We start from the raw sequence: 23,800 nt of genomic DNA on the forward strand, positions 1-23,800 counted from the left end.
AGTCTAGAATGTGGTGTTGTGCTCAGTGTAAGAGATGCAAGATTTTTTTAATAGATGTTATACCTTTTAGTTAGACCAACTGATGGTTATTTGGAAAAATTAGATACACTTACCTGCACAGCCCCTTTTCATGTTTCCAGTTTGCTGTAGTGTTTGATGTCCTTGCCTTGATTTGAAGGTTTTGGAGGATCCTAAGTAAATGCTGTAGCTCTTACAGGTGTCCTGAAAAGCCCAGTTTGTGCTAAGGCCATGCTTTTGGGTGCCCTGGTTGTTACATTAGCCTTTGGGAGGTGCAGAGAAGCTATATTCTGCAGTCTCTCCTTTTACTCTTCACTGCCTTTACCAGCATTCAGGTGTGTCTTAGAGCCTAGACTTTGTGTTCAAAACAACAGCAGGGAAAAAGCATTTTGGTTGAGTACTGATGCTATTCTGCTAAACCTCACTAATGATGAATTCCTGAGATTGCAGCTAAATGGTGTTTGCCAAGTCTTTACTTACTTTCTTTAACAGAATTTTATTAAAGAATTCAATTAGACTACGAGATTGTTCATGTATTTCTTTTCTTGGGTATAGTTAAGAATCATGATATATCTAATCTCGGGTTCTGTCCTGTGTTCAGTGAAAAGTTTTGGTTAATATGCATGGGAAAAGATGTTTGATTTTAAGAGTCAAGGCTATTGCTTAATAAATTGCCTTATTGTCTGAAGAAGTCGTAATATTCTTAAAGAATGTTTCCAAGATACTGGAACAAATACAGAAATGAGATTATTGTGCCACAGAAATGAAAGAATACATGAGCATTTGTCTGCTTAATCAGTCCTATCATTGAAACAGCATCCCTTTGTTCTTGCTTTTTGGCTACAGTGCTAAAGTAGAGCAGGACATGCAGGATTTTCTCAGCTGACCTATAAAGCTATTAGAGTCCTGTGTTTAAAAACTGGGACATAGACAGCCATACAAATATTTTAATAATCTGTGCACACAGGCATTTATATGGGAAGTCTGTTTACCAATCACAAGTGTCTATCTTTAAAAGGCTATTTTTTTTTTTGTAAAATTATGTAGTACTTGGGAAGTGTTCTTATAGTGGAAGGATATTTCTCTTGAGAACAGGTTTGAATGTAACCTGAGGAAGTTGGTTAAGTCACTCCCACCCCTCTTTACAGAGCTGGGGAACAAAATTGGTTTGCACTCGGGTCCTGTGTAAACTTGGGGAAAGTGAGGAATCTGTAAGTCTTGGGCGTGGAGGAGAATTCCAACAAAACAACACAGCCCAAACAAACATCTTTTACCACAGATCAGTCCTGAAGCCTAATGACAGTAGGAGAGACTGTAGGAAACAGAACCATCTTTACAGGGATGGTTGTGTTACTCTGGTAAATTTACTAGGATCCTCCCAAGACATCAGATGGGAAAACACTTAGTAGTCAGTGCAACTCTGTAGGACCTTTATGTCCCAGTTTTCAGTGTGTCTGGGACATAACAAATGGCTCAGGAGCAGGAGGCTACTCACCCTCTTAATCATTAGTAGAGAGGAAAGGACAAAACTAATTGTTGAATAATTTTTGACACTTTTACCACATTTTGGTGCTTGCTCTTAAAAAAGGTTTTATTTATAATGAAATTTTTATACAATATTATAAGAAGCTCCTTTTGTGCCAGAGGCAGATGATGTGCATTAGCTTAATAATACACTGCACTTGAAAAATACTATTTTTGTGTTTTAAGCTTTGCTCTGTCGGTGCTCACTTCTGAGGGGTAGTATGTGTTACTTGGGATATATTCGGAATAGATGTAGTGATCATTAATTTTTAAGGCTCACAAATGAAAAACCTGAAATGGCACTAAACATGGACTTTTTTGTCCATAGTTAGACCTAAAATTTGTATTTGGTTGACTGTTATCAACAGTGTAGGAGAAAAATACCTGTTAAGACTGCTTGTATTTATGAAGCTTTTAAACTTGCCAGAATTTAATCAGGCATTCCTGCTAGAAAAAATGCCACATCTGGTAAATTATTATTGCAAATTATGAATGTTTTTTTACAAAAAACAAAGGGACTAGCTAATCCTGGCAGAAAATCATTAACTGTGAATGGTTTCAGTATATGCCAAGGATGTGTTCAAGATCAGTTTACATAAAAAATTCATGGGGACAAGACCCTGACCTGCTTGAGATGCATGGCTGCAAGGCCTCTTCCATCTATTTAATCTTTGCTTACAGAAATTAAAGCTTCAGGCTTTCAATACTAAGTCTTTAGTGTTACTTTATATTAGTTCTTTGTAGCTGAAAAATATCGGGCAAGAAACAAAAAGGATTGAACCCCAGCATATGAACTACTAGAGAAAATAACAATTGATCAGAGCTAAAATATTCTCATGCTTGACTTGCCCAATAATGCCATCCCACATAAAATTGTAACACTAGCTTGGGAGTTAGCAGTGTTTTTACAGATGTAACATCCAGTTGGTACGATGTCTGTCTTTCTGAATTCTCAAAGGATTTAAAATGCACTTTCTATACACTGTGTAGTGGCTGTGCTCTCACATAGTGCAGGTGATGAAGGACAAACAGTTTTGAAGTTTGCTGTGTCACATCAGGGAGATTTCCCAATTCAGCTTTGCTGTCAGGGAGAATACTAGATTTTACTTTATACCTTTTTTTTTTTTTTTTTTTTTCCATTTAAAAGGGAAAGGTCAGTCTGGATAGAGCAGTAATGAATGGAATAAGGAGCTGTGGCCCAGCCTCTCCCTCACAATGTGATGGACAGTGAGCACTGCAGAAAGCCATGAAAACTAAGAAAGCTGCAATTCTTTTGGCCTCTAGATAAGCCACATCCAAAAGGATTTGCTACCTGTTATGAAAATGAGTGAATAGATATTGTTAAATGAAGATTCTGTTCTTCAGTTAATAAGTAATTTCATTCTGGAGTAGATAATTTATGCGTACTACCCAGGCAGCAGTTGTGATTAATATGCTGCATTAGTTGCTTGAGTAGATAAAATCTTAACTGCTAAAGATCTTGTTTTCATGCAGATAAGGCTAATAGGAAAATCAAAGGAAGATAAAACTTTGAAAATGTGATGTAATGCACGAGCAAGTTATACCCTGTCAAAACTGTAAAGCCTGAATGAAATGTTACCAGATTTTCCTGTAAGGGAGGTGGGAAGAAAGTGTTATATATTGGGATACCTCAAGCTCTTGTAACATGAGGAAATGGAACTGATGTGTTTTGGCAAATAGAGTTTGGTGGCTCATTTCTTTATTTCCTACATAAGGAGAGCACTGCTTTTTCTTAAGGACACCTTGTGTCTCATATGCAGCATGAGCCAAACACCAACATTGACAGCAAGTGGGGTTTTGAGTCTCAGATTAGTTGCTACAAGCAATAGAGTTTTTTAGTGTTTTCTTTAGTCTGGATCCAATAAACTAAACTCTAGTTAAAGAATTATGTATCTCTTTGACATATATCTTACAGTTAAATTGGTTTTTGTATTTATTCTGTTAAATTAGAAAAAAATCAGCAGGGTTTCCTAGGGTCACCTAATTTAACTTCAGTTACTACACAAGTTTCCTCACTCTTGTATTCAGCAGCCTATGCTTATGATTCGTCTGATCTCAACATCTTTTTCCAGAGTTGTATCCCAGTATCCTGGACACATATTTAGCAGTGTAGCAAATCCTTAAATTTTCTTTTTTTTTTTTTTGACTGGTAACAACCTTCTCACTGGCAAATTCACACTTTCATTTTAAGAGGCATAATAAAGCATTTGGGTCATACAGAACACTGAGATGGGTGGTAATGAGCAGTAACTAGAATGAATACATGTAATTTGGAAAGCAATTCTCTTGCAGATTAATGTTCTTGTCCACAATAGATTTAATCTAAAAAAAAAATACTGATGAGAATTTTATGAAATAAAAGTTGGGGTTTTTTTTCAGTATGTAGAATCATAGAATCATTAAGGTGGAAGAGACCGCTAAGATCATCAAGTCCAATTGTCAAATATCATGCTGTTGTTTTCTTTATGTACATGAGATGTAGATGAAACAGTTAAAGTATTGTTGCTGTGGGAGTCAGTTGTCAAGTAGGATTTTAATTTTTTCTAAGTTTGGTAATTGATCTTCTACACTCGATTAAAGTTAGGATATTTTTTCTCCAGTTTAACTAGCTTGCACCATTTGGTGAAACATATGAGCCATTAGTCTTTTCCTTCTTAATATTTATTTGGTTATCAATAATCTGTTTGGAATTGTTCTGAAATATGTGGTAGAAGTATTACGTCAATGTATCTTTATGGGCAATAATATTTGGTCAGTTGAATATGCTCTAAGCTGTGTTGTAAGCAAATATTATATAGGTTTCTGCCATAACTGTGAATATGCTAAGTGCTGGACTGCCACTGTATAAATTGGATTTTGAGACTCTAATTTTGGTTTAAAGAAAACATGTCTCCAGATTTTACCCTTTTCAATTTATTATATTATGCATTGTTTTTAAATGTGAAGCATTTTATCTTACTGTGGTTATATAGGTTGAGAAACTGTGCAGAAAATAAAACCAGAGCAATTGAGTACAGTACATTTTCATTAATTATCCCTCTTCTTTCGTAGATATTTGGGCAATTGGCTGCATATTTGCTGAACTATTGACTTCAGAACCTATATTTCATTGTCGCCAGGAGGACATCAAAACAAGTAATCCTTTTCATCACGATCAGCTAGACCGCATTTTCAGTGTAATGGGATTCCCTGCAGGTAATTTATTTTCATTAAAGTGGCAGACATAACACTACTGAGTTGTTCATTGAGTTTTTTTAACTAAAGGAAATTACTAGTTGTTTGTATAGGTAAGAAAAAACTGTCAGTTTGATGGATTGGGTAACGCTGACAATTAAAGAACAATAGCACTGGCCAACAAACAGGAAGTCAAACAACTGTTGTAGTTATTTCTTCTTGTGCAGTTTACTTAACAGCACATTCAGAATTGTAAATTCTTTTTCTTTTTTCCACACTACCAAAGATAAAGACTGGGAAGACATAAGGAAGATGCCAGAATATCCAACTCTTCAGAAAGATTTTAGAAGAACAACGTAAGTGATGATAATGTAACAACAGTTCATCGAGTCTGGTGGAGGCAGAAATTGACTCCTATGCTCTGACTTTTTGGGGAGGGGATTTTGATGTATTTGGGTTCTAACACTGTGACAACTGTCCTGTTTGAATTAGCTGGTTTACTTGAATGGTGTTCTCTCCCTCAGCTGCTTGTTAAGAATATCAACTGAGTGGCCTCCTCATTTAGATGAGATTGTCATTAGTGTCATTTAATCTCTGGCAGGCACAGACAAATGAGCTGGCTTAACCCACTTCTATTACATATTTAAGATAACTTCATTTATTTTGTGTGAGAAAGAATAGGGAAGCATGGTATTTTTGACAAGCAGATATGTGGAGATGGCAATCTATTGGACAGAAATTTCTGTTGAAGGTAACATGTTCAATAGGTTGTGATGCAAAGCCTGTCTGGCATCTGAGACTTTTCCACTTTTATTGTTTCCTGGTGCTTTGGCTAAATTAATCAAGGGGTGGTAACAGATCAGAGCTGGTAAGGAGTCACATGGACTCCTTAGAGTAAGGCAGAGGACATGGATTTGGGAGTTTTGAATTCTCTTTCCAGTTCTGACATAGATTCATTATACTGGCTTTACACAAGTTACGAAGCTTATCTATGCATGGATCTTCTTTCTTTTAAAAATGGCTATAGCCTCTGGAAATTAAAGGCAAGGCACAGGTCATAAATATTTGGGGCATTTTTGAGCTTGGGAGCTTGGGAGTATGGTTTTTGGCAGGCTGAGGAGACAGAATGGCAGTCTAACTGCTCTGCCAAATTCTAGCTGGAATCAACTTAGTAGCTGAGATGTTGAACTGTGACGAACTGCTGAACAATTTCTGTGGCAAAATTGCTTTAGAAAACTAGAGTATGAACTTCAGGGTGTGTCTCTCTGTCATATATCTTTATTAACAGCTTATCCATATACTATAAAAGCTGCATGTTTCATGGAAATAATCTTTAGACATTTGATAGCACTCCTGCTGGTAAAAAGCACACTTTATGTGTACAACTGCTAGATAAATATCGGACATGTCTTCTGATAGCACTTCTTTTTACAGTTTACTTACTGAGGGTTGGTAAATGTTTTTGTGGTCATTTGACAGAGTTCTATGTTTTTAATGTACTATTATTTCAGACATGTCTTTCTTTAACTATTTTTCAGATATGCCAATAGTAGCCTCATAAAATACATGGAGAAACACAAAGTCAAGCCTGACAGCAAAGTTTTTCTTTTGGTAGGTGCAACTTTAAAATTGCTGTGATGACAGGAATGAAATTGCATTTCCAAGGACAATATCTGTCTGTGTCTGTTCTCCTATCTCATTCTAATGAGCACCAATGTTAAAGAAAGCTATTTATCACTAACTGGACATTTTTGAAATGTGTTTTCTTTGTATACATTTATGCTGAGGGTGTGCTTAAACTGCTGGTATTGAAGATCTGAGAGTCTTCCCTAATTAAGATCTGCAGGGCACTTTTATACCCAGCCTTACCTTTAGGTCTGCTGTGCAAATAAAAAAGTGACTATACTATGTGTCTTGATTCTGTGTTGCTTCAGAGAGGTAAAGAGCCCCCAAAAGCTAGAGTTTTGTGAAGAAAGGGAAGAGTAAAGGAGAAATTAATTTCCTGTAGTAATCTGGTTTTCTTTCTCTTCCCTCTGACAGTAGTCCACCACTGTTCTGTGGATGATTCCAAACAAAATCCCTAGACATACATTTGCTGGTTGCCTAGTTGAGTCATCCATTGTAGGCCAAGATGTGGCTGCTCTGTCTAATATGGCATCATTGCTGGATGCCTCTGTGATGACTTAGTGCTGTCTAAATTTAGGAATGAAGTTCAAAGTGACTTTGCTAATGCTGTGTATAGGGAGCTCTGTAATGAGGCTTTTAGTGCATCTTGAGTTTCAGTGATCTGTTTTCAGTTACAAATTCAGCATTGCAGTCGTCTCTCTATGTCCTGGCAAAGATTTGCTCTTGACTCGTTAGTAGCTGCTGGATGATGACACAAATAGGTGTGGAAACAGAGTAGGTTAGTCCCAAGTGGGTAGAAGGGAAGAATTCCCATAAGAAGAGTGAGACTTGAAGAAAAATGAAATAAAATTTCTTAAACTCAACTTACTGGGCACACATTGGAATCACCTGGAGGGTGGTGATTCTAACCGAAAAGATGACAATTGTAAGAGACATCATTAGTTAGCACATGAATTTCCATGTTTTCCTACTAAAAGTGGAATCCACCAGAAAACCTGCTTGATGTCAGTTTATGTTGCTAATTCCTCAAGGCTGGGCACTAAGTTTAGAGTCATCTTGGGTAGGCAGGCTGTTTTTTCAGGGGAAATATTAAACAGTTCTCTGAAGAACAATAAAACTAACTATACTTTTCTTTCTGAGCATTGTGGAGAAGACTTAGTTCACTAAGGAAGGTAGTGAGATTTTTCTCACAGTTCAAGGGGTGAATAAGGGCAGTTTAATGACCAGCCACAGAGACAGAGGCTGATCTTTGTCTAAATAGGTTAGTCTCCCAGAGCTCTGAATAAGAATTCCCAGGAGTATAGACAACTTTCCTGATACCTCATTTCTGTACTGAGGAGGTTCATGCACCTAAAAATTGCCACAGCTATGCTCCAACGAAGAGTCTCGGTACCTACCTTGTCTTGTCAAAGATGCTAAAAAACAGAAGATCTTGAAGGAAAGGTGTGCCTTGTTCTCCCAAATCAAGAGATAAAGAAATATGCTTGCTAATGAGCTTGGAGATACATGAATTGTGAAGAAGGCTGCCTAAAACTTCTTGTTTGTATCGAAGGTAGTGATTTTTATGAGGTAACCTCCATCTTGCAGGGTGACCTCTGAAGACATCTGCTTTGTAGCAGTTATTGATTAAAACTGCTAATGAGTACAGGAAGTGTGGTGCATGGGGAACAGATGGCATCGAGTAGATCAGTGCAGGATAGCAAGTGACTCTTGACAAAGAGAATGATATTATGCTGTTTTGCTGATTGACATTGAATGATAATGTCTACATGAAGAGCAGAATGTTTTCCATTCAGGAAGAGGCATCTGTTCTTGCTGTCCTGGAAAAGTTACAAGCATGGTATTCATAGCTGTCATGTCAGGCTAGTGGAGCCTGAGAGTGAGTGAGCTTGAGACCTGCTGAGAAATACGAGATTTTGGTGAAGTCTAGTCTCACTGGTTTTCTATGTTGTGTTAGCAGCTGCTGCCCAGAAAGCAAATTGCCTTCAGACATTTTTTATTCATTTTCCCAGTAGCTACAGATAACTAGACTTTCTCAAAGAAGTTGGTTCACAGTAGCATCACTGATAGGCAGTTTATCTCACTTGGAGAGATGTTGTGTGTGACATTACTTGGAATGGGCAAGCTGATTGTATCCTCAGGAGTGAAGCAGGAATGCCAAGGCAATAAGCCAATCATTAAAAGGGCCAAGCTATCTTTAGCTCTTCTGCTGCAGTACATTAGCCTTACCTATGGGTGACAAAGAATACAGGTCATGCTTGGAGACAGTTTGTGATGATGGTGTTACATGGCAGAAAACTGGAGGAGCTTTCTCTTGAGTAGTACTGCAGCAACCAGCTCTGAGGAAGAAGTCCAGAGAGCAAAGGCTGATGGCCTGTAGTCTGCTGTCAGTGATGACATCTGGTACCAAAGATCAAGAGTGACCTTGTACAGAATGTACATGTTTGTCCCTGCAGTCACTGTAGAGGAACTGGGAAATTTGCATAACCTGTAATAGTGCCAGAAGCTGCTCTAGCTGACAAAAAATTTTCATGCAGGGAGAGGTGATTTGAAGTAAAGATACTGAGTACCAAACTATTGTCTATATTGTATTGTGTGAGGTCACTGTGTAGAGAGCCAACATTGCATTAGAAGTTCAATTTGTTAAGATGCACAGGAAATGTAGGGTTAAGAATTATCTGACCACATAAAAATGCAGTAAATAAGTGCCCATTCAAACTGACCACGTGTGTGCAATGCAGGAATATCTTGAGGTGTATCTCTAGGCAAGCAGCAGAAATCAATTTAGGTGCTAGTTGCAAATGAACTGATAGGTGGAGAGACAGCCCAAATGGCTCTGTTTTGTTGAGTCTGTTGAGGTCTGTGGCCCATAAAGTACATGAATTAGGAGAGGTGGGAAGGAAAAGACAAAAGTACAGAGAATTTTGAGACCTTATCTATCAAGTAGGGTTGACTACAACTATGGAGAAAGATGATTTCTCTGTATTTCCTTTCTTGAGGATGGTGCTTTTATTGAGGCTGTTTACTGTAGCATATATAAAATATAGAATTGTATGTCAGGTTTTTAATTTATTGGAACAAAAATCCCCAAATACCCATGCCAAAATCACATTCTTTTGCTGAATATCCAGGCAGTTTTTGTTAGAGACTTGAAAGAAAGAGTTTGGGCTGAGATGTCCCTTGCAGAAGGAATTTTATTTTCACTACTGTATAATGATACACTATGATACTGTATAATGTAATTTGAGCACCCGGATTTCCTACTTTAAGTTTATCAGAATGTGATAAATAACTATTTAAAATCGTGTGATATACCTATAATTCCTGTTTTATACTACTAATATATTGTAATCCTCTTTTATAGCCAGCTGCAGTCAAAAGCATTGTAGCTAATAAATTTGTGCTTGTTTTCCTTCTAGCAAGGAAGAAAGGTTACTAAGCACCTCCTGCTCCTCCTCTTTCTCATTTCAGTACCAATTAGAGTGGGTTTGGGAGCTGCATGAATAGTAGAGTGCTCTGATTCTGGAATGTTGCCAGTGCAAGAAATGAAGATTTATTGTTTCTGTCCCTAAAGCGAGATGGAGAATCCTGGTCATGTTCAGTCCATTCTGATGCTTTTTTTCTTTTGTGTCAGTTGTGCAGAACAGTATAAAAGCTATACATGTACCACAACAAAAAGCTATTATTTAGAAATGATGCTTTATGAACCTGAAGTAGCTGAATTTAGCATTGCTTTGGTGCACTGGTTCAGCCTCAATATTAATATTGCCTGATACACTTAATTGTTACATGAGAAGTACTTCAGAACCACATTATTTTGATGGATGTGCATTGTAATTCTTGGGAACTTCACTGAATAAGCAATGCTAACTTAGGCTTGTCTGGACAAGCCAGAAATAATTTAACAATCCACAATCCAAGACATACAAGTCATAGTTTGAAAAATGACAGTTTGATAAGCTTTTTGCTATTTTTAATGTTGTGCTTTTCAGCTTCAGAAGCTTCTTACTATGGACCCTACAAAGAGAATTACCTCAGAGCAGGCTTTGCAGGACCCCTACTTTCAAGAGGATCCTCTGCCTACATCAGAGTATGTATTCCCTTTTCTGTGCACATCTGCAATGACTTTTTTCTGCTACATGCTAATCTCTGAAATGACACGACAGCTGAAGAATTCACAGATACCTACCTGTGTCCACAAGAAGTAGCAGCTCAGGCACGCTCAGTAGAAGCTACAAGTGTAGTACAGAAGTGTCTGTATCTACTGGTGCCAGAACTGAGTGGTCATGAGAAATAACCCAGTACCACACTAGTTTTGTAATTCTGAACATACTACCAAAACCAGAGTGACAACATTATTGCAGTATTTAGAGAATTAATCTCTGCCCTCTTCTGTTCTGCCTTACAAAGCCTCACAGAGCCCTGTTCTCCATTGCCTGGTTGACTGTGTCTCTCCCTAGGAGTGGGACAGTTCTCTGACCTACAGCCCCTTCCCATGCCCTCTTTCACAGGGTAACAGCGTGAGAAAAGTGAAGAGATAAATGGCTGCCTAAAATCCCACAAATCCCTTTTCCAGAAGGCTTGAGTACAGAATTGATATCTCTGTATATTTTATTGTCATGAAAAGTTCAAATGATATATTCAGTTCCAACTGGCAGACCTTGTCAGTTTCTCTTCCCAGTTTTCAGAAACATGGTGGTGCATAGCATTATGATCTGTACAAACTTGATGCAGGTAGACTTCTACCTTTGCTTTCACTGTTTCCCCAACTAGCAGGCAACACTAAAAGGAGGGAACAGTCACTGGAGTGCAAAAGGAGTCTAGTTGAGACTAGCTGTGGCTTTTAAATTTTTTTTCTATATGAAAAAATCAAACACTACATAGCAGCAAAATAGGAACTGTTTACACCCTTTAAAAAATCATGTCACATTGATTGTATTCCAAATGTTGGCAAAGAAATCTAAGAAATTGATATTGGCCAAGATCTACCAGTAATTTTCTGCTCAGTGTTTATCTGATGCTATCCTGTGTAGAGCTATAGCTCCCCACGGATTACAGGATAACATTGTATAAGATCTCTGCCATAGATTTTAAGGAATGTTCCAAATTCCATTGGCCAGCTGAATTTAAAAGCAATCTTTTTTTCCCTAAACAAGACCTGAGAAGCTTATTGAAAGTAACTCTGCAGTTGTGATTGGCAAATATATTGAAGCCTGTTGTAAGCCAAGGCAGGCTTATATGACACTAATACTCTTTGGATCAGTCCCTTTATTCAGTGAGCCATGCATGTTCCAACTGGGTGTTGTGGAACCTCTGACACTGTGTTTGTTCATTTTTCTGTTTGGATCAACAAGTGGTCGTTCTGGCATTTGGGCATGTTCAACCATGCCATGATTTCTAAATGACAGCCTTGTGCCAACAGCAAAGAGATCTGCTATTACAATCAGCACCTATCTTGGATGCTCACACTGCCACTCACTTGTGGAAACAGGATTTGTCAAATACAAGAAATGAAATTGTGTTATATGCACTTGTTTTTAACATAGCATTGAATAAATGTATGCCATGTGTACATATTTGAGGAGTGTTTACTGTTTACTGTGTTTCAGTGTGTTTGCTGGCTGTCAGATTCCATATCCTAAAAGAGAATTCCTCAATGAAGATGAACCTGAAGAGAAAGGGGATAAGGTATAATAAACTCCTTGTTTGGTTGGTTTTTTTACTTTCAAGTATGTGATAAGAAAACATCATGGGTGCTACCAAATGAAAACTAATAAAACACAAAGAGTTAACCAAAAAAGTGTTTGCAAGGCAAGGCTCTCTTAAAACTGCTTCTCAGACAGTTGAAAAGTATCAGATGACTTGGGGTGTCTCAGGTGGTATCACCAGCACAGTTTGCCCTGGTCTGTGGGGAATGAGCTGGATGGGCTGTTCTGTCAGCAGTAGCTGCTCTCAGCTGCTGTCATTCCAAGAGGACCTTGCTACCTCCTCCAGCATCGCATGATGAAAATGCATTGTGAGCACTTGAAAAGAATGGCATTTTCATTGTATGACTGGCATACATCCAGCCATTTGAATGTAGATGGCTGTCGGGGTCTCAAATAAATAGTGGCAGCCTGCTTCTGGCACTACATCAGAACATTTCATCCATCTGCACACAGTTTCCTGATCATGTTTTAAGGGCCCTCAGACAAAGGAGTAATAAGGACTGTGAACTGTTCTGGTAGCAACAATCTGCTCTGAACATTCTCTTTCCCATAGCCCCATTGACATGGGCGAGAACTTGTTTGTGTGCATAATAAATTTTGGGGTGTTTGCAACATAATCTGATCTGCTTGGTGCATGTAGCTCAGCTGTGCTACGTGACCACAGCGATTGTCCCATCGTGCTGTGAGGGCTGGACAATGGTGCTACAGTGTAGGAAACAGCATGTTATTTTCACTGAACAGGGTACAGTGAGGCACCAATAGTGATGTATAGCTATCAAAATGTGAAGAGAACAATCTTGAACTGTCGTTATCTGAGGACTATATTGTCTTTCGGAGAAACCATTTGACTGCATGAATCTTCTGTTTTCATTTTTCTGCGTAGCATGGCAAACTAGCTGAGTTTAAAACTATATTTCAGAGGGCAAATTTTGTTTTCAAACTCATATTGCAGATTCTTCTGTACTGAGAACAAATGGTAGTATCCATGATTTTTGTGTCCAGATAGTTTTTTCCAAAGGAGGAAACAGACCCCTGAGCAAAAATAAAATGAAAGTCATGATACTGATTTGACTGTAATTCAGTTACTAGTTTTGCTTCAACTCTCACAGCTTCAAAAAATAAGAAGAAATCTTACTCTGGCATTTTTACATTTAAGTCAGTGTAGTTAAAAGTAAATATCTGTCTTTTCCCTGCGATTGTTGCAGGGATGATGATAGTGGCATGTTTATATTTAAAACAGCCAATATATAAATTATCTTTGAGATTGTTGAGGACAGTCAGGTATTTATGCACACTCCAAATGAAACTTCTTTTAGACCATTTAGGTAATATAAGTCACACATTAGTCATTGAATGTGTTCCCACAGTGTAGAAAATGTGAAGGTAAAGGCTATTCTGGAAGTTGATTCTGTGCCATATTTTGTTGCTTTATGATGTTATTGTAAATGAAAGGTTTTGGTTTTTTTAGACTGTTTTATTACTTGTTTGTTTTTAAAACTAAATATCTGTATAGTCATTTGGAAACCTGGAGAAGTTGTCTGTGTTTATTTGGAGCTTGCATCTAAATTAAATAACATCTAGCATAAGCATCCATTCTTCAAAATGGTTACTTGTTAGTCAGCAAGGCTAAAATGAGGGTTTGTAAAACAAAGTGAAAATACTTTTTTCTCATTTAAATTCTGTTAGGCAAGTTTGTGCTAGGTTTGTTTCTAGGTAGGACTGAAATTTCATTTTGGGGATTTGTGCCTGAGAGGTGACATATGGCAGTTTGTTGTTAGGTGTAGACCTTTTACAGGTTTAGTCATTTAGGAACTGCCATGAACCAGGCTGACCTGAGGACAATGTTTTTGCTGGTGAAAGCCATTTCTGTGCAGTAAGGTGGTGCAGCCTGGCCCCAGCTGAAGACTGACAGATCAGGTCTCAGTCTCTACTCAGGCAGTAGCAGTCGTAGTTCCACACAAGAGCAAGCTGAGGCAAGTCAAGTAAATTTTGTGCTAAAATCTGAAGTGCAAAACCTGGAACCTACAACAAGCTCTTGCCTTTAGTTATGAGAGTCCCTTTAATATTTCTTTGCACATTAAAAATTTCAATTTTTTCAGCTCACACAATAGTAACTACCTTACTTGCATCTAAACACTCCTATGAAAACACAAACTTCAGAATTCTAACACAAATAGTGCCTTAGTTATTGTTTGTTTAAGTGAAGCTCAAACCATTATGAAAAGATAAATTGCTTCTTAATAGGTTATTTTACAAGCTAGTTTGACTATCTTTTTAAATTACTGAAGTTTAAATTTCCCAGGAAATAGACTATGACTGAAGTGGGATTTGAGGACTACAGGCAGGAAGATACATTATTGGTTTTGCTAAATGTGAAATGGAATTGCAAGCCACCTCTTAAGTCCTTGAAGACGCAAGGCTTCTTTGCAATCTTAAATGAATACATCACTGCAAATCTTGTCAGACTGTATCTTGGGAGACCACTGTGATGAATGGCATAGATACAGATCTTTTATGTCATTTGTCTGAGGTAACTAAAAGCCTCGGTGAAAGGGAGCATCAAGAATTTTCTGCTAGTGGCAACTGGTTGTCATGATTTTTGAGAAACTAATGAAGTGACGTTTTTATTAAAAGGGTGCCATACTAAAGCTTTGATCATTATTTAAGCAGATATTCTAGGGAAAAAACCCAAACCTATTCTGGAATGTTCCCTACAGTATATTGGGGGAAGTGTGGTAAGGCTTTTTAATTCAGTCCATGTCAGTTGAAGGTTTTTTCCATAATGAGCAAGTGACATATCTCACATTTGGAGTGAAACTTCTTTTCTTTGCAATTCTCTTAGATGGTTTAGTGCTCTGCTGGAGGAGCCATCCCTGGTGTTCAAAAGTAAATGAATGTGTGCTGTTTTTCCCAGAACTGGCTAACCATGGAGGGCAGAGTTGCACTCTTGCTTTTCTGCCCTCCCTCCACTTCCTCAATTACTCCTTTTAGTCTGTAGCGCTCTGAAGCCAGAAGAGCTCTCAGTGTCTTTTGCTTTTGTGTTCTCCTTCTTAACCTTTTTTCTCCCTTCTGTGACACTTTTCTCTGTTTCTTTTCCTGCTAAGTCCCCATGTCATCTTAATTACCTGGCTTCCCTTGCCAGATTCTTCTTTCAGCTGTTTCCTCCTCTTTTGTCTTCAACTATTTGTCTCTGCTCTATTTTCACTTTTCTGCTATTTCAGTAAGACTTTTTGATCCTATACCTTGTGCACCATGCTGGGCCCTACTCCCAGTATAGCACGCTTTGGAAGGTGCTTAAAAGCACAGGAGATCAAAATAGTGATGAAACCTGTTTCTGGTTTTGTCGCAGAATTTCTTCGCAACCAGGAAGACGATATCATTTCCTTGGTCTCAATCTGCTTACCTTTCTGGTGATAATGCTGCCAACCTTCTTTGGGTTATTATGAAGTGAAAGTTTGAAAAGTGGTTTTGATTCTGAGTGAACAAGGCCACTGAAGCCCTTAGAAGAACTTACTGTGGTTCCCCATGTCTGCCACGGAGCACTAGTGAAATGTTGGTTGTTTTGGTTTAGTTCATTAGGTGATTATAAATGGTTCGTTTTATCCTCTTTGAGCACTTGGGTAGCTATAGGAGGCACTAGACTGTCTTTTCAATGTAAGTCCAGCTTGTTTCATTAAAAAAGCCAAACGCCCATAAGTGGGATGCCCCACAAGTGTCAAGTTTGTACTGAGGTTGGACTTCTCCCAGCATTCAGCCTTGCTGTGTTTTCCCATCGTGCAGGCAGGCCTGCCTCTCTCTCGGAGTTGGCAGCTCCGTGAAGCTCCCAAACCCAGCTCAGAGCAAGTGACCGTGTTGTGTCGCTTCTTCCTTCAGAATCAGCAGCAGCAGAACCAGCATCAGCAGCAAGCAGCACCTCAGCAGCAGGCGCAGGCAGCGCCGCAGCAGCCACAGCCGCAGCAGCAGAACAGCAGCCAGACCAACGGGACGGCAGCGGGCGCCGGCGCGGGAGGAGGGGGTGCAGGCACGGGGCTCCAGCACAGCCAGGACTCCAGCCTCAACCAGGTGCCTCCCAACAAGAAACCACGCATAGGGCCTTCAGGCGCTAACTCAGGCGGGCCTGTCATGCCTTCAGATTATCAGGTACCTCTGGAAATTTTGCTGCTTCTCATACTATGGGGCCAAAATGTCATTTCCCCCCTTCCTCACTGCAAGAACAGATTGTGTTTTAATGAGTTTTTGATGTAACCTGAGGCATGCTGAGGTTTTGTTCTGTGGTTAGTAATTTTCAATAGAATACCAGTTTGAGTTGTATCTACTGCACCCTGTAAAATGTTGAGGACTAGTCCACTCTAGGAAAGCACTTAAATATTTGCTTAACTTTGTGTTTTAGGGTAATCTTGCTAAAGCCAGTGGATGTAAATGCCACATTGCATCAACCTCAGGATACTTGAGCCTTGGGAATATTAAATCCCATGTGAGGAGCAGATGAGAGACGATCCTGAGAAGGAGAAGCAAAGTTAGAACCAGGCTCTTGCACTTCATTCCTCATGTTGTCACATGCATGAAGTGGTTCTCTAGTTTATGCTGGTATCTTTCTAAGTCTACTTCTAATGTTAAAGAAAACAATGCATGTAAGCATAGGAACGAGGATTTGCTTCATCTGTTCGTTTCATGCCAAAGTAGGGCACGAAGACATGCATTGTTTCTAATGTGACCAAAGTAGAACAGATTTAATGTTTTCCAGTACTGTAGCATTCATAAGGAAAAGCACTATGACTGAATTATTTTTGAATTTGCATGCTTTTCTTTGTTTACTAGAATTATATTTTCCATCGAAAAGGTGACTTGCATTAAATATAGAAAGCACTGAACTTACCAGGATCTTCAGTACTTCTGAATTTATACTTGCTGGAACAGTAATTAGTTGAAATCAGAATTGAAAAAAAAGTAGATAGTAAAGGTAAATTTTAAATTATCCCAGGGATTCTATCTGCTCCTAGCTTCCAAGAGGATTCCATCTTGGAGAATAGTGTTTTCAGGCTGCTTTAAAGTTAAAATAAGTAGGTTTTAAGGCACCCAGCTCTAGAGTTGTCTTGACTTAGCCCTCCAGACCTTCTCCACAGACAATTGATTACTCAGTGCCAGACATATTTCTCCCATTTTTGTTTGACTCTTTTAGTTACAAATGATCATGAAGGCATTGAGTGCAATTTAAGGAGAAAGACAACTAGGTTTCTTTTTTGAAAAGTTCCAGACAGGCTTGAGGCCTGGACAGATCACTATAGCTGTCTGACTGCACAGTATTTATGGCTGGTCTGGTTTGGGCTATACTTTGAGGACTGGTGTGCTGCATTTGATGATATCCATTATAGAATTCTTATCCAGCTCTCTGAATTGTTGGCAAACTTCCCCCTTACAAGTTGCTAGCAGTCTAAATATTTTTTTTCAGATTTTTTTACCATCTATGATGCTTTCCTTCTAAACTTTAACAGCACAGGCATCAAAATCATGATCTGTATGTTTCCTTTACGTCATTCACTAAATTGTATGATCTGATTATCCATTTTTACACTTGTGTTTGGCTATCTGCCTTTAACTTCTAGCTGACTATCTTCTGTTCCAGAAAGGAATGTCTGCAATTTGTCCAAGTCTGACTTTGTTAAAAACAAATTCTCATATGTGGAACAAAAATAAGCATGGGCAAGTTAATGCATTCTTGTAGTCTTACGGCATTAATTTTGCTCCATTTTATCTCATTCAGAAGTAGGTAGAAGATTCCCTTTGCTGTGTGGGGTTTTTTGGGGTTTTTTGTGATTTAGCTTGTGATCTAAAGTCTCTGTTGAAGCTTTTTTGTAATTCACCAGCTTCAATATATGTTGCATCCACAAATGACAATGCAAATTCTTTGTTGAATTTTACTAGATCTTCCTTACGTGACCTTGGGTATTTTGCTTAGGATGGAGAGCTGATGCTTTTCATCCAGAAAGAGCTCCTGTAAAGTCATAGAATTTATCACAATTCTTTTCCATGAGAAGTTGAAAAATTTTCCAGAATTTTGAGAAAAATACCAGGTTTTAGACACAAGCAACCTAATAATGCAGATTGCAGTGGGGTTTACCTTACTGGAGAGTCTCCTCTCCATTGAGCAGTACTTCTCATGCCAAGTGATTTTTAAGCTTGCATTATTGGGCAGCTCATGATTAATTCTGGATGGGGAATGGTTATGATAATGAAAGGGCAAATTCAGCAGGCTGGAGGCTGCAAGATCCATGAATTTGTCTTGCTGAGGTTGGAGTCCACTGAGCTGACATCCCAAACTGCGAAGGGGAAAAAAAAATATTCAGGTAAATGAATGTTAGGTTATGTACATACACATGCCCATCTTTAAGGAGTTGTCCTCATTGGCAGTAGATAAGGGAGCAGGTTGAAAGACTCGCTTAAAATGGTGTTATTTTATCTTACTGGACAATTTTTCATTTAGAAAAATCGAGTAACTCTTAAGTCATGGTCGTCTCTCAGAAAAGAATAAAATGTTTCTCTATAGCATTTATTATTGTCTGTCTTAAGAAGGGTGTTTGTAGCCTTAGCAGTTTGGTTTTTCATCAATAGCATTTACAATAATGATAGATGTAAGTATAAGAAACAGATGAATTTTGAAAGGGAGTCTGCTCTCTTATCTCTTGTGTATTTTTTTTCAGAAAATGGGCGTGTACATGCTGTACTTTTAGGTGTCTCCTAGGGTTCTTGTGTATTTTGTGTTCTGTGTTAAAGCTGATTGCAGATCAGAATTATGACTTGCTTTATGGGACCCTAAATACTAGCACTATTTAGTCAGCTTCCCCAACAATCATGTTTTAATGAGCACCAGAGAGGTTAAAAATTTCCTGAGCTGCATAGTCCTAACAGGCTGGGTTTCATTCCTCTGATCCCTCTCTTTTTCTTCCTGCAGCACTCCAGCTCACGCCTGAGTTACCAAAGCAACATTCAGGGATCTTCTCAGTCCCAGAGTACAATGGGCTATTCCACATCGTCTCAGCAGAGCTCTCAGTACCACCAATCTCATCAGTCTCACAGGTACTGAGAGGCCTGACAGGCTGCACTCAGAAAGGAATGGACTAGAAGCCAGAAGACTCCAGCAATATGAAGTTCATAATGATGAGAAGACCAAAAATACAAACTATGGATGCAGAATTAAAATTCATGATGACAAAAGGAAAACTTCACTCACTGAAGACTTCCCTCACCCCTGGCCCATCCCCATCCCTTTATTGCCAGAAAGGAGATTGTTGTGAAGTTTTCCTTCTTCCCTGCCCTTGCATGTGCTCCATTGTGGTTACTCTAATGAACCCTTCTGATCTGAACCCAGCACTTAACTTCTTTAACCTTTGGAATTTTGAAGGATTCCTGGTGCACCTTCCTTATGCTGTAGTGATTGCCATAAATCTGTCTTTTCAATCTCTTTGATGGGATTTTAAAGTTTTAAAATCTTGAACTCCCAGGCTTTCAAGCTTGTATATAGTTAGTTTTATACTAGGCAAACCAGTTTAGCTATACAGGTATATTGCACCTTTTTAAAGCACTATGTTATTTTCACAGGATATTACTGTTTTGCTCATGGATGTCAAGAACAGCAAAATTTTACTGTTCCAGAGTATTTTACTATTCTGTTTTTATTAGTCTAGTTTTCAGGCAAAGTATTAAAAATAAAAAATTTTAAAAATTAATAAAATGAAAAAAGAAAAATTAAAAAAGAAAAAAACCTGCCCAAGTCTCTGCAGCGACAGATATGCTTCATGCTACTGGACTGAACGCCAAACAGAAGATTGCTGATATTTCTTAACTCATTCACATTGAATTCTTGAAATCACAGTGATCATGCTCTGACTAGTTTTAAATTAAGAGTTATTTTAAATGAAACCAGGACAGTCACATAAAAAGGAGATGCTTTCAGGATCTGTTGGAACAGAAGAATGGAATGTCTTCCCAGGCTGGACACCAAAATAGTCAGGAAAATGTATTTACTGCCCTCAAGTCTCAGTAGGAATGTGGATGACGGGCTTTTTCTGTTTTTCTGCTAAGTAGCTTATTAATGTGTGTGAGAGTTCTATAAATTTAGCTGTCTTTCACATTCCTGAGTCAGTTCTCAAAATTTAAAGGTGGCAGAAATACGAAGACTTGCAAAAACAAATGCATTTAATCATTTTATGTTAAAATTTCTAATTAAGAGAAATTATTGTGCAGTTTGAAAAGCATGTTGAAAATTGTTCCTTTTTCATGTTTATAATGCATATTCTGTGTCCCTCACATTGCTGTGATTAACCAGATTAGTTACACCAGATGCGCTTGATTGCACTGAAATGTTTCTTTTTCCCTAGAGCAAACATGTTTTGATTGTGCCTAAGGGACTGTAAGTGGATGGGTAGCTGGCAGAAAATCCCCAGTAATTAAGCAAGAGTTCAGAAGCATAATCAGAGGATTATTGTCCAACTTCTGGAACCACAGTTATTTGGAGAGACACAACATGTAATTTGGGACAGCTTCATTTTTGCTTCAGCCCTCAGAAATAAGGCTGACTCTTGTGGCAGAAAACCTAGAGAAATGCATTTAGAAAGCCACTGGCAGTGTAACATCAGTGAGTTTCTACAGCTGGTGTCCAGAGAAGAGGTGAAGTGAGAGGCGTGTAGATGTAAATAGTGTTACAGGTTTTTATGCTGCAGTGTGTTCTTTTCTGTCCTGTGCCCACAAAAAAAAAAAAAGGTGACCTGTACACATTCACACTGAAGTTGTGATCAGGTATAGCAAAATCAGTTGATCTGTTTGCTCTGAGAATGCTTTTCATCACAGCTAGTCACATACGTAGTTCTAGTGGATTTGATCTCCCAATCACCTTTAGTGCCCCCTTTCTCCTCAAACTCATGCTGTTTTCCTACTTTTTGTGACCAGTTGGCTTGCTCAGGCCATACCTGCCATCATGTGATTTTGGCAACACCCAGCTGCTCTGGAAAAGCTACCTAAAACCTGCTTTTGTCATCAAATGGATAAGAAGGTGGTGAAAAATTAAATGAAGCAGCTGGAAGGAAAAAAATATTTCTGGGGAAAAATAATCTCCCAAAGGTTACTTTCAATGTGTTACCCTTGACATGCTATGTTTTATACATACTGTAATACCCTGTTAGAAAGAACAGGTTTTAATTGTTCCTTTTCAGTGACACTGGGGTGACATTCTTTTTGTCTCACTCCTTGCTGATGTTAGAATGAGGTACTTTTGATCAAATGGGTATTTGGCAAATGCCATTAAGTCACACTTCTTTTGTACTTTTGATTTGAATGTCACATTTCTGGAAAATAACCTATGCCAGAGTGGTTTTTCTCCCCTCCTGTTCATTTCATCCTTCTGTTCCTCAAAATTTTGTCTTTTCTACTATAGTTATGTAAAATTTCTTCTCCCTGCTGTGACCTCCAGCTGATTGTCAAAATTCATACTAGATCAGGAGGTGGCAGGGAACAATATGGTTAATTAAGGTGTACTCTTGTGCCAATAAGGCAAAATCATGGTGTAGGTTAATCTGTATGTAGAGTGTGAAACTTCACAGCAATGTAAGGTGCTTTAATTGAATGAGCTTCCAGCTTCTAGTGTGACTGCCACAGCCTCTCTAAGCTGCACTTGCATTTCTTGCCTTGGTTAGGTTGATAGATGACCACATGCCACTACTCTCTCTAGCTTTTGTGTGCACACGTGAAGCTCAGCTGACTTCCTCTGTTCCTTCAAATTCACAACCAGGAGGAGAGCAAATAAAAGCAACAGTGCTGGCTGCAAAATGTGTGCTCTGCACACTCTTGTAGTTCCTTCCTGGTGGTGAAACAATTCACCTTTTCTTGGGAGCTTGATGCTGCCAGGGTGCTGCCAGGGTGGGTGGCAGTCATAGTGGAAGAAGCCTTGCTGCCTAGGGTTTGTCCCGTGAGGTAAAAACTCGCTGCTTTCAGAAGTGAATTGTGCAGTTTGTCGTGGGAAACCAGGACCATGTAATTTTTATGTTATTTTTTGCCTGTGCAGTTTCATTATTACTCAGCTCTGTCTCTGTCCATAACCTTTAGACCCTCACCAAAAATGTTTCACACCTGTACTGAGGGGAGCAGAGCTGTCTTCTCCATCCTGGTGGGAGAGCAGGCTGCTGAGTACAGCTTTTCCCCTTGGGGCTCAGAGGAAACAAACACGTGGGGAATTAATGGGATGAGCAGCCTGGTCCATGTTGGTGAAGTTTATGTAGCACAAACTGCACAATGAAGGAAAAATATAGGGAAAGCTGCGACTCCTGCACTGTATCTGTGACACTGTATCTGGGGAGGGGGAGGGAAGTGCATTTGTAGCGGGAGGGGTGGCGGGAAGCTAGAAGTGTTCAAATATGTATGATATTTTATATAAACATAATAAGCTTAGTTCCCCTTCATAATCTTCAGGAATGGTACTTTAACACCATTAAGCAAAGAATTGTTTTAGGATTAAATAAATGTATTGTACATAAGGCCATACGTAATCTTCTAAAAATGTCGCCAGACAGGAGCGATGTGTATTACTATATGAAAAAAGTCCTTAATGCACTGTTATCTCCTAAATATTTAGTAGTAAATTAATGCTATTTAATTTTTTTAAAAATTTGTCTTGTGTAGACACTAAAAAGTATTACACAAAATCTGGACAGAACATGTCCTTTTTAACAGCAATTTAAAGAACTTTTTATATATGTAAGGTAGTAACTTTTCAAATTGTTCTAGTTGTATATTCCCATGTTTACTATTTGTGGAAGTGTGCCTGTCTCTACTCAGTTATTTTTTTTCGTAATAATTCATGCACGCATCTTTCATTTTTGTAGTTTCCATTAGAAATTATTGTGTATTCCCCTCATGCTGCCACAAAACTTTGCCGCTCTAGATTTGTGGTGGCCGCATTCAGCAGTGCCCTTGCCAATGGGCTACCAAAACCACAAAGCAAAATACTTGTTTCTCATTCTAGAGTTGAGAGTTTACTGCTTTTAAGTTGTCCTGATGTCACTCTTGAAATGACTGTTAAAACTAAGCTATGAGTTCATTGCATTTATTTTATATTCTTGGTTGTAATGAAATGGAATTGACTTTGCTTCAGTGTGAATTTTTTAATAAAATAATATACATTTGTAATAATAATAAAAAGTTCAAATCATATAAGTGTGCAGAAAAGTTTTTGTATACATCAGCTTTGGGCTACCAAGAGGGAAAATACAGCCCACAAAATTGCAGTAGTAATTATATTCAGGATGTTTATGATATCATACACCACACAAAACAAAGCTTGCAAAACCTCAGAGTTGAAATTACAGATTTCAAAATGCCCACAAGGATATTCATGGGTATGTGTCTATCAAAATAGAATGAAGCCTTATGGAAAGCAGGATTGATGGAGTGTTCTCTTAGGTTTTGCTCTCTGGTTGTAAATGTGCTGAGTACAATGCCACTTGTTGGCATCATTATTACTTACAATGCTGTAGATGCACCTTCTGAAAAAAAAGCTGGTTTACTCTATTCTGGAAATAATCGCCTTCCTGCTTTCTCCTTCTGCTGGACCTTGGTGCATTTCGAGTATTTCAGGTGGCAGATCATGAGCTAGAGAATATTGGTGGGTTTTCAAAGTGGGATTTTGTGTGCTTTGCTAGTCTGTGTGTTTCTGTTCCATCTAACTTGGATGGATGGATGGA

The 23,800-nt window shown here is 38.5% G+C and overlaps 1 protein-coding gene across 3 annotated transcripts in view; it reads left to right on the plus strand.

Moving 5' to 3' along the window:
• Positions 1–23,273, plus strand: part of CDK19 (cyclin dependent kinase 19) — a 119,912-nt gene extending 96,639 nt beyond the window's left edge. For all 3 annotated transcript variants that reach the window (XM_085056165.1, XM_085056163.1, XM_085056164.1), the window contains 7 exons: positions 4,615–4,758; positions 5,024–5,093; positions 6,276–6,348; positions 10,356–10,453; positions 11,973–12,051; positions 15,945–16,211; positions 19,021–23,273. In XM_085056165.1, the coding sequence (XP_084912291.1) occupies positions 4,615–4,758; positions 5,024–5,093; positions 6,276–6,348; positions 10,356–10,453; positions 11,973–12,051; positions 15,945–16,211; positions 19,021–19,152 (863 nt within the window). In that variant the 3' untranslated portion in view covers positions 19,153–23,273. The remainder of the gene's footprint in view (positions 1–4,614; positions 4,759–5,023; positions 5,094–6,275; positions 6,349–10,355; positions 10,454–11,972; positions 12,052–15,944; positions 16,212–19,020) is intronic.
• Positions 23,274–23,800: the final 527 nt, after the last annotated feature.

The sequence above is a fragment of the Lichenostomus cassidix genome, chromosome 3 (genome assembly GCF_008360975.1).
Source record: "Lichenostomus cassidix isolate B80296 chromosome 3, HeHo_3.0, whole genome shotgun sequence".
Taxonomy (NCBI): Eukaryota; Metazoa; Chordata; class Aves; order Passeriformes; family Meliphagidae; genus Lichenostomus; species Lichenostomus cassidix.